This window comes from Ranitomeya variabilis, chromosome 7 (assembly GCF_051348905.1).
Source record: "Ranitomeya variabilis isolate aRanVar5 chromosome 7, aRanVar5.hap1, whole genome shotgun sequence".
Classification (NCBI taxonomy): domain Eukaryota; kingdom Metazoa; phylum Chordata; class Amphibia; order Anura; family Dendrobatidae; genus Ranitomeya; species Ranitomeya variabilis.
In genome coordinates this window covers 179,789,849-179,805,842 of record NC_135238.1, presented here as the reverse complement: position 1 = coordinate 179,805,842, position 15,994 = coordinate 179,789,849, and the positions used below count along the sequence as shown (strand labels likewise).

The 15,994-nt window shown below is 45.3% G+C and overlaps 1 protein-coding gene across 4 annotated transcripts in view; it reads right to left on the bottom strand.

The window, feature by feature from the left end:
• The window catches only part of PRMT2 (protein arginine methyltransferase 2), a 36,857-nt gene extending 22,225 nt beyond the window's left edge, over nucleotides 1-14,632 (bottom strand). For 3 of the 4 annotated variants that reach the window (XR_013217756.1, XM_077272400.1, XM_077272402.1), the window contains exons 1-3: nucleotides 11,755-12,634; nucleotides 2,778-2,966; nucleotides 2,543-2,704 (exon numbers count right to left, since the gene is read on the bottom strand). Coding sequence is in view for 3 of the 4 variants with exons in the window: in XM_077272400.1 (XP_077128515.1) it covers nucleotides 2,543-2,704; nucleotides 2,778-2,966; nucleotides 11,755-12,492 (1,089 nt within the window). In the remaining variant the exon portion in view is untranslated. Of the gene's footprint in view, nucleotides 1-2,542; nucleotides 2,705-2,777; nucleotides 2,967-11,754; nucleotides 13,274-14,005 lie in introns of those variants that run through there. The other variant, XM_077272401.1, reaches the window with a different exon arrangement.
• Nucleotides 14,633-15,994: the final 1,362 nt, after the last annotated feature.

Below are 15,994 nucleotides of genomic sequence, written 5' to 3'. Positions count from 1 at the left end.
GCTGCCAAACAATGTCACGGATTGGGCTATACAGAGCTTACTTTATGCTTCTCGATTAGGATGCAAAAACCTGGCGACACATGGACTGGAGTCACATTAAAGGTAGAGTGACCATATATGAGGCTGTCAAGTTCAGGTCAGGAAACTCAGATGATCCTTGCTTGGACCATGACACACAAATGTGTGAATAGAGCCATATATCCACTCCTGAATTTGGTTAAAAACTGCAGGGGGTGGGGGAGGAGGAGGTCAAAAGTCTGCTATCATCTACAAGTGCATCCCCAAGGTTACATTTATTCATATACACAATATACACTAATTGTTTCCTTACTTTTTTGCCTCATGTCAAGAGCATACACTCAGTCTCCCATGTCCCCCAATTAAGCAAGAGGCAACCAGGACTGTGGAGTTGTTAAGCCAAACCACCGACTCCTCAATTTCCCTGACACAGACTCCACAGAACCAGTAACAACTGAGCGTGTACATAAAGTGCAGCACAGATTCATCTCCACTACGACTCCACAGCACCGGTCACTACTGAACATGTACATAAAGTGCAGCACAGATCCATCTCCACTACGACTCCACAGCACTGGTCACTACTGAGCATGTACATAAAGTGCAGCACAGATTCATCTCAAGTACGACTCCACAGCACTGGTCACTACTGAGCATGTACATAAAGTGCAGCACAGATTCATCTCAAGTACGACTCCACAGCACTGGTCACTACTGAGCATGAACATGAAGTGCAGCACAGATTCATCTCAAGTACGACTCCACAGCACTGGTCACTACTGAGCATGTACATAAAGTGCAGCACAGATTCATCTCCACTACGACTCCATAGCACTGGTCACTACTGAGCATGTACATAAAGTGCAGCACAGATTCAACTCAACTAAAAGCCGAGATTCTTAGATCAGGAACAGAACAGACATTTATAGGACATTTCATAACTTTCCCAAAAATTATTTTGAAAACATTTATAGCATTAAACTACTGAACCCAATTTATTATACTGTATACTATCGGAGTTGGTCCATTTTATACCGACTCCAACTCCACAGTCCGGTCCTCAAGAGCCACCAACAGGTCATGTTTTCAGGATTTCCTTAGTATTGCAAAGGTGATAATTGCATCACCTGGACAGGCAAGCATTCAATCACCTGTGCAATTCTAAGGAAATCCTGAAAACATGACCTGTTGGTGGCTCTTGAGGACCGGAGTTGGGGAACACTGCTATAGACCATAAAAAGTCTTGATGAATCAGTGCTAAAAGGTATAGTACAGTCTTCTAGTCTTGGAATACGACACCGCAGACCTTCACCTGGTGCTACTATACACGGTTTTCCTCTATCACGATGAAGGTGTTGTGTTGTTCGAAACATCTTATTTTTTCTGGATTTATTACGCTTAATAAATGTCCTTTGAACACACCTAAACGAGTGCCAGGTGTTTCTACTTACCGTTGACGTACTTGGTTCTCCTACTTGTGCGCCACTATTTTTCCAGAAGTGCCTTGTTTTGTTTTTTTCATTTTCAGCATAACAGGCAGATCAAGTCGAACAAAACCAACACAATCAATTACACCTGATTCTTAGAAGTGAACTTGAACATCACAATATGACGACACACAGACATGTGCGGTAGACATGGCTGCAGCAGAAATGACACTAGATCCGGGTCAATTGGCTACTGGAAATAGGGACTTGTGAGTGACAGAGGCAAAGGAAAATAGTGATTTCTATATTGTGCACCATTTTCTCATCTTCTGCCTTTGCACTGAGCCAGTCCGGCTCAGCTTCGCCAACTTGTTTTTTAAATGTGTAGTTTAATAAGAGTGTGTGACAGAGCACGGCTGGCAAATTCATCATAACGCTGGCATAAATCACAACAGAAATGTACTCCAGTCAGTGAATGGAGTACATTTCTTGCAGTACCACATCTGTGTTCACACGTTGCGGCAGTGTTCTGTTTCCTTGCCGCGATTGAAGCAAAAATTTAGCGTTTTTCTATGATTTTACAAAACTGCAGCAAAAACATTTGCAATGTGGCCGCAACATGTGAACGCAGCCCAAGTCTCAGGATCAATGGGTTTGATCAATTAGAATTAGTGATGAGCGAATATACTCGTTACTCGAGATTTCTCGAGCACGCTCGGGGGTCCTCCGAGGAATTTTTTAGTGCTCGGAGTTTTAGTTTTTCTTGCCGCAGCTGAATGATTTACATCTGTTAGCGAGCATAAGTACATGTGGGGGTTGCCTGGTCGCTAGGGAATCCCCACATGTACTTATGCTGGCTAACAGATGTAAATCATTCAGCTGCGGCAAGAAAAACTAAATCTCCGAGCACTAAAAAAATACTCGGAGGACCCCCGAGCGTGCTCGAGAAATCTCGAGTAACGAGTATATTCGCTCATCACTAATTAGAATGCCACCGTTCAGAAGCGATGGCATACCCTAGCGACTTGTCATGACTTTACAAGAGGGAAAAACTGTTTAATTACCAGACAGATCATATGTAGAGAAAAACGACTCACAATCTCAGGCTCTGCCAGCTGCGCACAGAAGAAGCTTATGATCCCAGTCCCACATCCCAGGTCAAGGATCCGTTTGCCCTTCAGGGCCGTGCTGTTTTGTATTATGACATTTCTATAAGTCTCAGTACGAGGTTGATCTGACAACATTTCCAAGTGCAGTTTCTAGGGAATGAAAATAGACAGTAATGGGCCTCAGTGTGTCCAGACGTATAGAAAGAATGTGAACGGACCTCACCAGGGTCTTGTAACTTCCATAGTATTCTTCATCCTGCCAGGGATCATCGATGTCAGAATCCTCTTCATCATGCACTGCACGCAAATGAGTGGCCGGTACATACCCACAGCGACCATTGTGCGCAACCCACCACCACTCCGCTGTCACTGCATCAAGGAGAGAGACCTTATCTCCCTGGGAAAGACTCAGCTGCAAAGACAAAAAATAAAAAAGCAACAGAAACAATAAATAAAACTTAAAAAAAAAATAAAGAAAGATTATTATTATTATTATGAAGTTATAATAATACTTAGAGTTGTCCCATCTTCAGCATTTAAGGCATACTGGCAAAGCGGAGATTATCAAAATGTGCGGGGCTGCGCTCAAAGATAGGATAAAATCCAGAGAGTATTAGGCTATGTGCACACGTAAGAAAAGAGGTGCAGAATTTTCTTACCAAAATCCGCATCTCCTGGCAGAATCCACAGCCGCAGATTTTCCGCGGTTTTTATGCAGATTTAGTGCGGTTTTTATGCGGAATTGCTGCGGATTTTGTGCAGATTTTCTGCGGTTTTTACCACTGCGGATTTTTAACATGGAGGGGTGCAGAAACGCTGCAGATCCGCACAAAGGAAATGACATGCACTTCTTTGAAATCCGCAGCAATTCCGCACCATCTGCACATCTTTTTTTTTTTCCATTGAATAACATTGTACTGTACATCACAGTGCGGATCTGCAGCGTTTCTGAGCGGAAAAATCCGCTGTGGATCCGCAGCAAATCCGCATCGTGTGCACATAGCCTTATACAGGGTTTTTTTTTAATTCACTAACGCGTTTCAGTGCTGGACAGTGCTGGAAGCCTTTCCTTTAAAAGCTTTAAGGATTTAGGCAGCCGTCACACTAGCAGTATTTGGTCAGTATTTTACATCAGTGTTTGTAAGCCAAAACCAGGAGTGGAACAAATAGAGGAAAAGTATAAAAGAAACATATCATCACTTCTGGATTTATCACCCACTCCTGGTTTTGGCTTACAAATACTGATGTAAAATACTGACCAAATACTGCTAGTGTGACGGCAGCCTTAAAGTCAACTAGTCATGAGCGAACATGCCCCAATAAGGTGTTATTCCAGCATGCTAGGGTGCTAACCGAGTGTCTTCGGTGTGCTCGAAAAATATGTTCAACTCCCCGCCTGTATTACAGCTGTCGAACAGCAGCGTGACATGCGTCCGCGGGGACCTGAACATAGTATTCAAGCACGCGGAAGTCACTCTGTTAGAACCCGAGCATGCTCGGATAACACCAGTGCATAGTAATTGGTGGCTGTAACAAATTCCCAGCACTGACTGACAGCTGGATCTGTACTGACTCGAGCTTTAAAAATAATGTATTAATATTTCATAATTGAACTTTCATATGAATTTTATAAATGTTACTCAAATATATACAGTATGTTCTATCAAACTATGAACAACAGTGATAAGCAGTTCTGCTGGAGATAGAGACATTTCTTACTTCTTGTGTCACTGTTCTCCACTGCCCTTATCTAATCTTATACTTGGTTAACCTCATGCTGCCCCAACCCCCCTACATACAATGTATGAAACTGAAAATGTGTTGCAAATTCTTAGTAGTAAAGCTCCTCCTCTAGACTAGATGTTTACTAGGTGTGCGTCTTCCAAGCATCTCACAGCTGCTACTCAGAAGAGGAAGACTGTAAGAAGTATTATCCTTTCAACAAACTTTGCATCAGTTAACTGTGAGTACATGAGGAATAACAGTATTACTGACCACTATATCAGTTGTACCACCTGGCAATAATTTTGTACAATTGTTTTTAGGAAAAACAATTGTCATTTGGATTGTGAATGCAGAATTAAAAACCTGAGAATGTCAAAGAAGCGTCACATTAAATCAGCTGTATTTGAACATTTCACCAACACTCAAGATAGAAAAGATTATGTCTCTCAGTGTATGACAAATGATCCAGACGAAAACAAATGCTGTGAAGCCAAGATCAGTGCATATTCAGGCAAAGATAAAAATGCTCCTACCAGAGCTTCTAATCTAAAGAGACATTTACAGCGCTTTCATCCAGAAGTACTGAAAGCAGTGGATGAGAAAGACTGCATCCAAACCAATGAACCAGTGCCCAGCTCTTCCAGCCAAACAAAGGAGCAGAGAACTTTGCAGCCATCAGTTGCAAGATATTTTGTCAGTGACAAAGTTACTGTGGCAATGACAGTAGATACATTTAAAAAACAGATCATAGAGCTTGTTGTAAAGGATAGTGTGCCTATTTCATTATTTTCACGACCAGCTTTTATGTGTCTGAATGAGGAAATGGCCCGCAAGCTTGGTGTTTCTCTGGAGAGAGAGAGTATTAGAAAATTAGTAATCGAAGAAGCTTTTAAACAAAAGGAAGAACTTAAAAAACTCTCAAGGGACGCTTTCTGTTTCCTAAAATGGATGCCTGCACACGTCACAGAGTGAACTATTTTGCAATCAATGTCCGATTTGTTTGTGACAAAAATGAAATAGTTACCAGGACATTGGCAGTAAAAGACACCAAAGCTCATCACACCAGTGAGTTTCTCCAGGTCTTGGTGGAAAAGGTTCTGCAAGACTATGAACTTAAAAAAGAGCATGTTCTTTCTGTCGTAACTGACAATGCTTCAAATATAAGTACTATTAAGCTAATGAATGAGAGTAATGACAGTGACCAGCAGCTAGAAGAACATTCTGGGTCCACAGACACAGAAATGTTTGAAATAGAGGAACACAGTATTGTAACTGAGGAGCAAACTGAAGTTGCTTCAGATGAACAGCACCATGATAGTTTAGATGATCTTGTTGAAACTGTGTCAATACGTTCTTTCATTCATCACATGCGCTGTGTTGTGCATACGCTACAGCTGGCCTTTAAGAGAGTCTGCAAGAAGGACATGCTGCTGCACTGATTGGCAAGGTGAGAAAATTGGCTACTGTTGCCAGAACCCCTAAAGTTGACTCAATTTTGAAGAGACGTGCTGGAAAAGGGGCAATTATTGATCAAGCCACACGATGGGGCAGTACTTACTTAATGATTCAGCGCTTGGTTGAACTGAAAACCTTTCTTGTAGACATGGCTAACCCTCAACTGACGCTAAATGAAAGTCAGTGGAATCAGGTGACTGAGCTGGAAAAATTGCTAGAGCACCCATTTACAGTGACTAAAAAATTACAAGCAGAGGACTTAACTCCAGGTATTTTCTTCAAGGAGTGGAAGAACCTGATGTTTCGCCTGTCCCAAAGAGGAGGGTTAATTGCAAGTGGCATTGCTACATCAATGAAAGGGAGAGAGGAGCTACTATTACAAAATAACATTCTTTTGGCAGCTGTTTATGTAGACCCAATGCATCGGATTCTTCTAGATGATCAACAGCTAACTAAAGGAAAAGAAGCTCTGTTTGAAATAGCAGTAAGGATGAAAGGGTTGCAGAACAGTCAGGAGGAACAAGAAGAATTTGGTCGTCCTGCCACATCTTCACCCTCATCAACTGATGAAGAATTTAATTTCGAAAAATATTTGGATCACAAGGACCGCGCAAAGCGTTCCCACATAGAAGAAGAGTTATCCCCATCAAAGAACACAGCCAGTACATTTGAGCAGAATTTTTCATGTGCACTAAAAGAAATTGAGAAATTTGACCGTTCATCAAAAATAACAGTGCAACAAGCGATTCCCCTGTATCCTGACATTGTCAGAGATGTTGCCCGAGTGGTTACTGCTTTGCCACCAACCCAAGTTAGTGTAGAGAGGTTGTTCTCTGCTCTCAAAATAATTAGATCAGATTTGAGAGCATCCATGAAGGAGGATCTGACAGAGGCAATACTTTTTCTGAGGACAAATTTATAGATTTCTTCTTATTAACTGCATAACAGTGTTTATTGCATATTTACTTACAAGAGTTTAGAAAATTTTATAAAAGTTATTTGCTATATTCTAATTGTATTCTAATAAATATAGTTTTTGCTCTAAGTGGTCTGATTACTTATATGATGGTGAGAAACTGAATAAGCACGATGTTAATATTTTACAACAGTAAATTTATTGTTCCGAATTGGCCATTTATGAAGGAGTCGGAGCCGAAACCTGATAAAATCCAGGAGTCGGAGTCGCAACTGTGGCTTACCGACTCCACAGCCCTGAAAAAAAGTTTAGCAATGTTAATATAAATGTCATTTTCTATCAATCTAAGGCCTCTATTTATGAAATAACTACAGTAAATATGTTTTTACTAATTATCATTTGAGACATTAAAAGGAGTCGGAAATTTGGTTTACTATTTGCACAAGATTTCCCATAAATACCCGATGGGTACAGATTCCCATACATTTTAATGTAAAGGTGGCTTAGACTTGTTTGGTTTTCTCAGATTTTGTAACATCTCCACCTATTGCCTGATAAGTTTGGCAGAACTTTTTCAATGTTTAACCAGTTCAGGACCAGACAGACCATTTGCCCGTTTCTGACCAGTCATATTTTTAGGGTTTTTCGCACATGCAGTTTAGGGAGCTGTAAACTGTTTTCTCATTTGGATATTTAAATTATTTTTGCATATTTTTTTTTTTGTGATACACGGGACTTAAATTTTGTTGTTTTCATACCCTCTTTATTTTTTCACCTAAATTCAGATATCAGACATGAATGAATAAAGTAAATTTGAAAATTTGTTCCCCCTTTTTTTTTTTTTTTTAACATTTTTGATGGGGGTGGGGATAGTAACAATCATTTGGATTGGCAGTGGCTTTTTTTATTTATTTTTTAAAAACAGAAGTTGCAAAGTGGGAAGTCCCAAAGCACAACCATGAAGCAAGAACCAGCAAAACATAACACGTGCCGGGACCAAAGCAAATGCAAATAGGTTAAAATTCGACTCTATAAGACGACGGTTAAAAAGCAGAAATATATCTAACATGACACAGAGAATAAGACAGTAAATAGAAAAAAAAGTTTATGCCCAAAAGCGGATAATGATGGTTAGTACATAAAATATATGCAAAACCACGCAAGCATGATACACAGGCCAATATAAATTGGGGTGACAAAAGAATGATTCCCTAAAAAGAGGATAAAAAGAAGGTACAAGGAATAGCAGCAGAAAAATAGTAAGGAGCTCACCCACCAAACACCCAATGTGTGTATCACAAACGCTTCATCAGGGGTGGGTGAGACCCTTACTAATTTTCTGATACTATTGCTGTACCTTTTTTATTCCAATTTAAATCAGTCCATCCGGAGTCTGGCTGTGTCTGGCATCCACCTCTTCTCTCCCGCAGCTGCTCTACTGTGCAGTGATGTTTTTGAACTGAGTAAAATCTGGCACGACTGGAAGATTCAAGTATATGGGTGCCCTCATAGTAGATAAAAAGGACCTTTCACTGTTTTGAGCATCTGAAGCTGACCACATCATGGAACAGTGGCTGCAGAGCCGAGTAAAAGTTTGTTTGTTTTTTTTAATTCCTGCTCTCCATTGTGGAGATATTAACTTATTCAATTTAAGTTACAATTTATGCTATAGTTCAGCTGGATATTACTAGATATTGTCTCTGGGAGCGTGTACTTGTTAACCTACATCAGGTTGACCAATCAAAAGCAGGCAGCGTCGTGTAGAAGAGAAAAGAACACGCCCTTCTGTCTTCACTGATCTCTGCAACTACTGTGTAGAGCAGTGTTCCCCAACTCCGGTCCTCAAGAGCCACCAACAGGTCATGTTTTCAGTATTTCCTTAGTATTGCACAGGTGATAATTGCATTACCTGGAAAGACAATAATTCCATCACCTGTGCAATACTAAGGAAATCCTGAAAACATGACCTGTTGGTGGCTCTTGAGGACTGGAGTTGGGGACCACTGGTGTAGAGATACAGTAGAGCTGAGTTATGCATCATTACAAACACTTCCAATCTCATCTCACGGTAGTCAGTGTGAGAGGAAGGTGAAAGCAGACAGCACTGGGAGATGAGATTTGGAAGTGTTTGCAATGATACATAACTCTACAGCTACTGTGCAGAAATACATCAGAGGTGAGCTATTCATCATTTTTTTTTATATTATATTAGGACAGCTGTTGGACATCACTGTGGAAAATCCACATCATAATTTGACACGTTCCCCTGATAACTCCAGGTTGGATGTGTTATAGAAGTATCTAAAGCTAACCTAATCCATTCACAAAATATGAACTTAGCCTTACAGTGGTTGACTAAAGGTCTGAATTGCAAATCCAGCATTGCTTACCCACTGCTTGCGCAGCGCCGCCTCTCCGCTGCCCCCAGCTGGTCACATGGTTGCAGCAGTGACATCACGCCGATCGCTAAACACAGTAAAGTATCAGCGCCAGAACATGGTATGTAAGCAATACTGAATATAAGCCTTCAGAATAATAAAACTGTAAATTCCATTTAAAGGGAACCAGTCACCAGTTTTGTCATATATCAACTAAAACTATCCCCTTAATCAGAGCCTGTGCTGCATTCCATAAATGCTTATTTAACCCCCTGTATAACCCTCCAAAAACCTTTCTACACTTTCCTATGCTGTATGGAAGTCGTGTCAGTCCGATGGGTGTGACTTATGGCCTCTCCATCCCTTCCCCCAGCTGCTGCTCGTTTCCCTCCTTCTTTAATTGACATGGAAGACGCCTGGCGTCACCCACATTGCGAGGCGAAATTTTGCACCTGCGAGCAGAAAATACGTAAGCTACTTACCTGTAGCAGTGTTTTTTCAGGAGCCCATGACAGCACCACGAGAGTGGGGATCTGCCCTTCAGGGACAGGAAACCTACAGACATAAAAGGGCGGCACCTCTCTCCCGCATCAGTTGGTTTACAGAGCATGAGGGGACCTCCTTGGTTAGTAGCACATAATCAACTTAAAATGTGGTACAATTCACCCCGTGAGTAAACTTAGGGCTTGAAAGAAAAGAAAGTGTTGACCCATACGAGAAAAGGGTAGGTTATATAAGGGTGCTGTCATGGGCTCCTGAAAAAACACCGCTACTGGTAAGTAGCTTACATATTTATTCAGTCGCCATGACAGCACCACGAGAGACTTTCAGAGAAGTAAAAAAAGACTAGGGAGGGATAACTGCTTCAAGCACCCTTCTCCCAAACGTGAGGTCAGAGGAGCTACCCAGATCCAATCTATAGTGTTTAAAGAAAGTAGATGGAGAAGACCATGTGGCCGCCTTACATATGTCTTCAACCGACACCTCTAATCTCTCCGCCCAGGATGTAGCCACGGCTCGAGTGGAGCGAGCCTTTATACCTTCTGGGATTTCCATGCCTCCTGCCGAATAAGCTAGAGAAATCGCCTCCCTGATCCATCTAGCTAGTGTGTTCTTAGATACCCTAAATCCCTTTCTAACTCCCTGAAATGATACAAATAAGGAATTACCTTTTTTCCAGGTTTGTAGCTGAAATATACTTAAGGCACCTTCTTACATCTAAAGAATGAAAATTACGTTCCTTATCATTAGTGGGACAGGAAACCAAATGATGCGGGAGAGAGGGGCCGCCCTTTTTATGTCTGTAGGTTTCCTGTCCCGGAAGGGCGGATCCCCTCTCTCGTGGTGCTGTCATGGCGACTGAATAATAGCGGCTTGTGCCTGCACATCATACTCTGCCCTACTGCGGGCACAGCTGAAAACATAAGGGCGCGAGTGCCGCAGTAGGGCAGAGCATAGTACACAGGCACGAGCTGCGATTTCTGTTCGCAGGTGCAAAATTTTGCCCGGCAATGTGGGTGACGTGAGGCGTCTTCCACATCAACTAAAGAAAGAAAAAGGACGGCGAGCACCAGTCGGGGTGAGGAACGGAGAGGCCCGAAACCACACTCATCAGACCGCACTGACCCGATTTCCATACAGCGAGGGAATACTTAAAGGGAACCTGTCACCTGAATTTGGCGGGACCAGTTTTGGGTCATATGGGCGGGGTTTTCGGGTGTTTGATTCACCCTTTCCTTACCTGCTGGCTGCATGCTGGCCGCAATATTGGATTGAAGTTCATTCTCTGTCCTCCGGAGTACACGCCTGCACAAGGCAATATTGCGGCCAGCATGCAGCCAGCAGGTAAGGAAAGGGTGACTCAAACACCCGAAAACCAAGCCCATATGACCCAAAACTGGTCCCGCCAAATTCAGGTGACAGGTTCCCTTTAACAAGGTTTTTGGGGTGTATCCGGAGAGTCAGGGGGTTATATTACCATTTATAGAATGCAGCACAGGCGCCGAGTAAGGGGATAGTTTTAGTTGTTATATGACAAAACTGGTGACAAGTTTCCTTTAATATCATGTGTCTAAAAAGTTGATAAAGTAACCACTTAAAGGGAACCTGTCACCCCCCAGGCGTTTGTAACTAAAAGAGCCATCTTGTGCCGCACTGATGCTGCATTCTGACAAGGTGGCTCTTTTAGTTCGGGTCCCTGGCACTGCTGCAATAATCGCTTTTGAAGTTTGTCCCTCATACCTGTGAAATCATCCCGGGGAAGGTCTTTTCCCCCTAATCCAGACGCCTCCCAGCCGTCACTCATGGCCTCTGAGCGCCGGGCGCTGCCTCTTCCTTCATTAGCGTCTCCAGCGCCTGCGCTGTAAGTTCGAAGGGCAGCACAACTGCGCACGCCCGAAAAAAAAACAACAACGCAGGTGCTGGGGACGCTAATGAAGGAAGAGGAGGCGGCGCCCGAAGCGCAGAGGCCATGAGTGACGGCTGGGAGGCGTCTGGATTAGGGGGGGAAAGACCTTCCCCCGGGACAATTTCACAGGTATGAGGGACAAACTTCAAAAGCGATTATTGCAGCAGTGCCAGGGACCCGAACTAAAAGAGCCATCTTGTCAGAATGCAGCATCAGTGCGGCACAAGGTGGCTCTTTTAGTTACAAACGCCTGGGGGGGTGACAGGTTCCCTTTAAGGAATTTAAAAAAAAAAGGAAGATTCTAGATTTGATTCCGTACCTGTGTATCCTCAGCAGCAGCAAAGTCGCACATCACAATGAATTCATTTGTGCTGAAGTCGGCGTATGGATAATCTGCAATACTACAGGACGCCGCCAAGCAGGAAGTGTCTGGAGATTTCTCACAAGACGTCCCAGCTTTGTGCTCCTTTGGATGACAGTCTCCACTTTCTTCTGCCAGGTCTTCATTCTCAACATCTCCCACGTCGCCTTCTAACTCACTATGATCAAACGGCCTTGTCCTTGGGTCTCTTTGGAGAAGAAAACTTTCTCCACACTTTAAGTCCTTGCTGCCATTACAGACTAATGGCCTCCTGACAACCTTTTTGGTAACACCAGCATAATCGCCCATATCCCGCTCTATACCAGCGGTTGCAGTAGTAACTGAATGCCCGTATTCCACGTCCTGACCATGACGCTGACGATTCCTTTCCGTGTGACCGTGGCCACCTGAGCCTGGTTCTGTCCACTCCAATCTACCTCCGGCTGAGTTTCCGCCACCTCTGGGCTCATTGTGTTTTTCTGCAGTAAGTTCACTTTCCATCTCTCGCACCACCAGCATCAGGGGCTCCATGTGCAGCTCGGTAACATCATGGGGACTGGACACTCGCTCCATATTTTCATGGCTGCACTGAGCTTGGCCCCCAACGCCCGTCCTCCCATCTTCTCCAGGAGGAGCCACATCCTTCTCCCCCTCTCTGCTCTCCTCTGAAGCGTCCCCGATCTTCTCTTTCTCCATTACAAATTACTGGAGGGTCTCTGTTCTATCCCTAACCCTGGGGACTTTACATGGGGGGCATTCATCACCTGGGCGTCCTCCGGGGGTGCAGAACGTCACCATGACCCCAAGATACCACCCCTAAATGTGGACCCACTACCTGCACCACATCTACTACCAGTTACATCACTATACCATGCAGATGGCTCTCCTACCTCACTATTACAGCACCATTGGGCTCCCAAGTACCAAATACAACTCTGCACCCACTAATTCTACACTACAGTGCACTCCTCTGCACCTAACGCTACACTACAGTGCACTCCTCTGCACCCACTAACGCTACACTACAGTGTGCTCCTCTGCACCTACTAACGCTACACTACAGTGCACTCCTCTGCACCCACTAACGCTACACTACAGTGCACTCCTCTGCATCCACTACTGCTACACTACAGTGCGCTCCTCTGCACCCACTAACGCTGTACTACAGTGCGCTCCTCTGCACCCACTAACGCTGTACTACAGTGCGCTCCTCTGCACCCACTAACGCTACACTACAGTGCGCTCCTCTGCACCTACTAACGCTACACTACAGTGCACTCCTCTGCACCCACTAACACTACACTACAGTGCACTCCTCTGCATCCACTACTGCTACACTACAGTGCGCTCCTCTGCACCCACTAACGCTACACTACAGTGCGCTCCTCTGCACCCACTAATGCTACACTACAGTGCGCTCCTCTGCACCCACTAACGCTGTACTACAGTGCGCTCCTCTGCACCCACTAACGCTACACTACAGTGCACTCCTCTGCATCCACTACTGCTACACTACAGTGCGCTCCTCTGCACCCACTAACGCTGTACTACAGTGCGCTCCTCTGCACCCACTAACGCTGTACTACAGTGTGCTCCTCTGCACCCACTAACGCTACACTACAGTGCGCTCCTCTGCACCTACTAACGCTACACTACAGTGCACTCCTCTGCACCCACTAACACTACACTACAGTGCACTCCTCTGCATCCACTACTGCTACACTACAGTGCGCTCCTCTGCACCCACTAACGCTACACTACAGTGCGCTCCTCTGCACCCACTAATGCTACACTACAGTGCGCTCCTCTGTACCCACTAACGCTACACTACAGTGTGCTCCTCTGCACCCACTAACGCTACACTACAGTGCGCTCCTCTGCACCCACTACTGCTACACTACAGTGCGCTCCTCTGCACCCACTAACGCTGTACTAGTGCGCTCCTCTGCACCCACTAACGCTACACTACAGTGCTCTCCTCTGCACCCACTAACGCTACACTACAGTGCACTCCTCTGCACCCACTAACGCTACACTACAGTGCGCTCCTCTGCACCCACTAACACTACACTACAGTGCACTCCTCTGCATCCACTACTGCTACACTACAGTGCGCTCCTCTGCACCCACTAACGCTACACTACAGTGCGCTCCTCTGCACCCACTAATGCTACACTACAGTGCGCTCCTCTGCACCCACTAATGCTACACTACAGTGCACTCCTCTGCACCCACTAATGCTACACTACAGTGCGCTCCTCTGCACCCACTAACGCTACATTACAGTGCACTCCTCTGCACCCACAACGCTACACTACAGTGCACTCCTCTGCACCCACTAACGCTACACTACAGTGCGCTCCTCTGCACCCACTAACACTACACTACAGTGCACTCCTCTGCATCCACTACTGCTACACTACAGTGCGCTCCTCTGCACCCACTAACGCTACACTACAGTGCGCTCCTCTGCACCCACTAATGCTACACTACAGTGCGCTCCTCTGCACCCACTAATGCTACACTACAGTGCGCTCCTCTGCACCCACTAACGCTACATTACAGTGCACTCCTCTGCACCCACAACGCTACACTACAGTGCACTCCTCTGCACCCACTAATGCTACACTACAGTGCACACCAACAGCGCAGACCTGCAATCTGACAGCCGCCCTCTACTCGCCGAAAAGTACAAGCAAGAGTCGCCCCCACACTGCTTCTCACACACCGCAGCTCAGGGGACAGGAGCGGGCGGTATCCGCTATTTCACCTTCCCCCAGCATCAGCCTCAGCGCAGCACGAAAGATTCAGGACTCAAACAGTGACCCGACCCGCGTTTCTGAAGTCGCAGGTGAATTACTCACAGTGATGCATTATGGGAAATGTAGTTCAGACAGCTCAATGAATTGCGCATGTGCATTAGAATGGAGTCCGAGTCCGACTCCTTAGTCCAAGTTGTGAGTGTGAGACAGGCACTGTGTGCAGTGTGACAGACACTGTGTGCGGTGTGGCGGGCGCTGTGTGCCGTGTGGCGGGCGCTGTGTGCGGTGTGGCAGGCGCTGTGTGCGGTGTGGCAGACACTGTGTGCGGTGTGGCAGGCGCTGTGTGCGGTGTGGCAGGCACTGTGTGCTAATAATATCCCACATTAGACCACTGGTTATAACTAGGAATAAATATCGTGGTTATTAGCCGCTGGCACATTTATGTGCAATAAATGTAGGAGGACAGATGCTGGGACAGCGCTATATACAGAACTGTGCTCCGCTGCAGGGTCACCAATCTCCCAGAAATTACAGGACAGTACGCAAAAATAGAGCACTTTGTACCCTGTCTGTAAAATAAAAAGTGTCCATGGTTTTTATTTTGAAGCTATAGAAACTTAGATTTTCACTGTAATTATCATTTTGCAGTTTGCTGAGAAGTCATCTTCCTACCAGGGTTATATGTTGTCAGCGGAGAGGTGACAGCTCTGGTAGAGAAGAGGCGACATCGCTATCAGTGGAGAGGTGACAGCTCTGGTAGTGAAGAGGCGACATCGCTATCACTGGAGAGGTGACATCACTGTCAGTGGAGAGGCGACATCGCTATCAGTGCAGAGGTGACATCGCTATCAGTGGAGAGGTGACATCGCTGTTAGTGAAGAGGCGACATCACTATCAGTGGAGAGGCGACATCGTCAGTGGAGAGGTGACATTGTCAGTGGAGAGGTGACATTGTCAGTGGAGAGGCGACATCGCTGTCAGTGGAGAAGTGACATCGTCAGTGGAGAGGCGACATCGCTGTCAATGGGGATGTGACATCGCTATCAGTGGAGAGGTGACATCGCTATCAGTGGAGAGGCGACATCGTCAGTGGAGATGTGACATCACTGTCAGTGGAGAGGTGACATCGCTGTCAGTGAAGAGGCGACGTCGCTATCAGTGGAGAGGTGACATCGTCAGTGGAGAGGTGACATCGCTGTCAGTGAAGAGGTGACATCGCTGTCAGTGAAGAGGCGACATCGCTATCAGTGGAGAGGTGACATCGCTGTCAGTGGAGAAGCGACATCGTCAGTGGAGAGGTAACATCGCTGTCAATGGGGATGTGACATTACTATCAGTGGAGAGGTGACATCGCTATCCGTGGAGAGGCGACATCTCTATTAGTAGAGAGGCGACATCGCTGTCAGTGGAGATGTGACATCGCTGTCAGTGGAGAG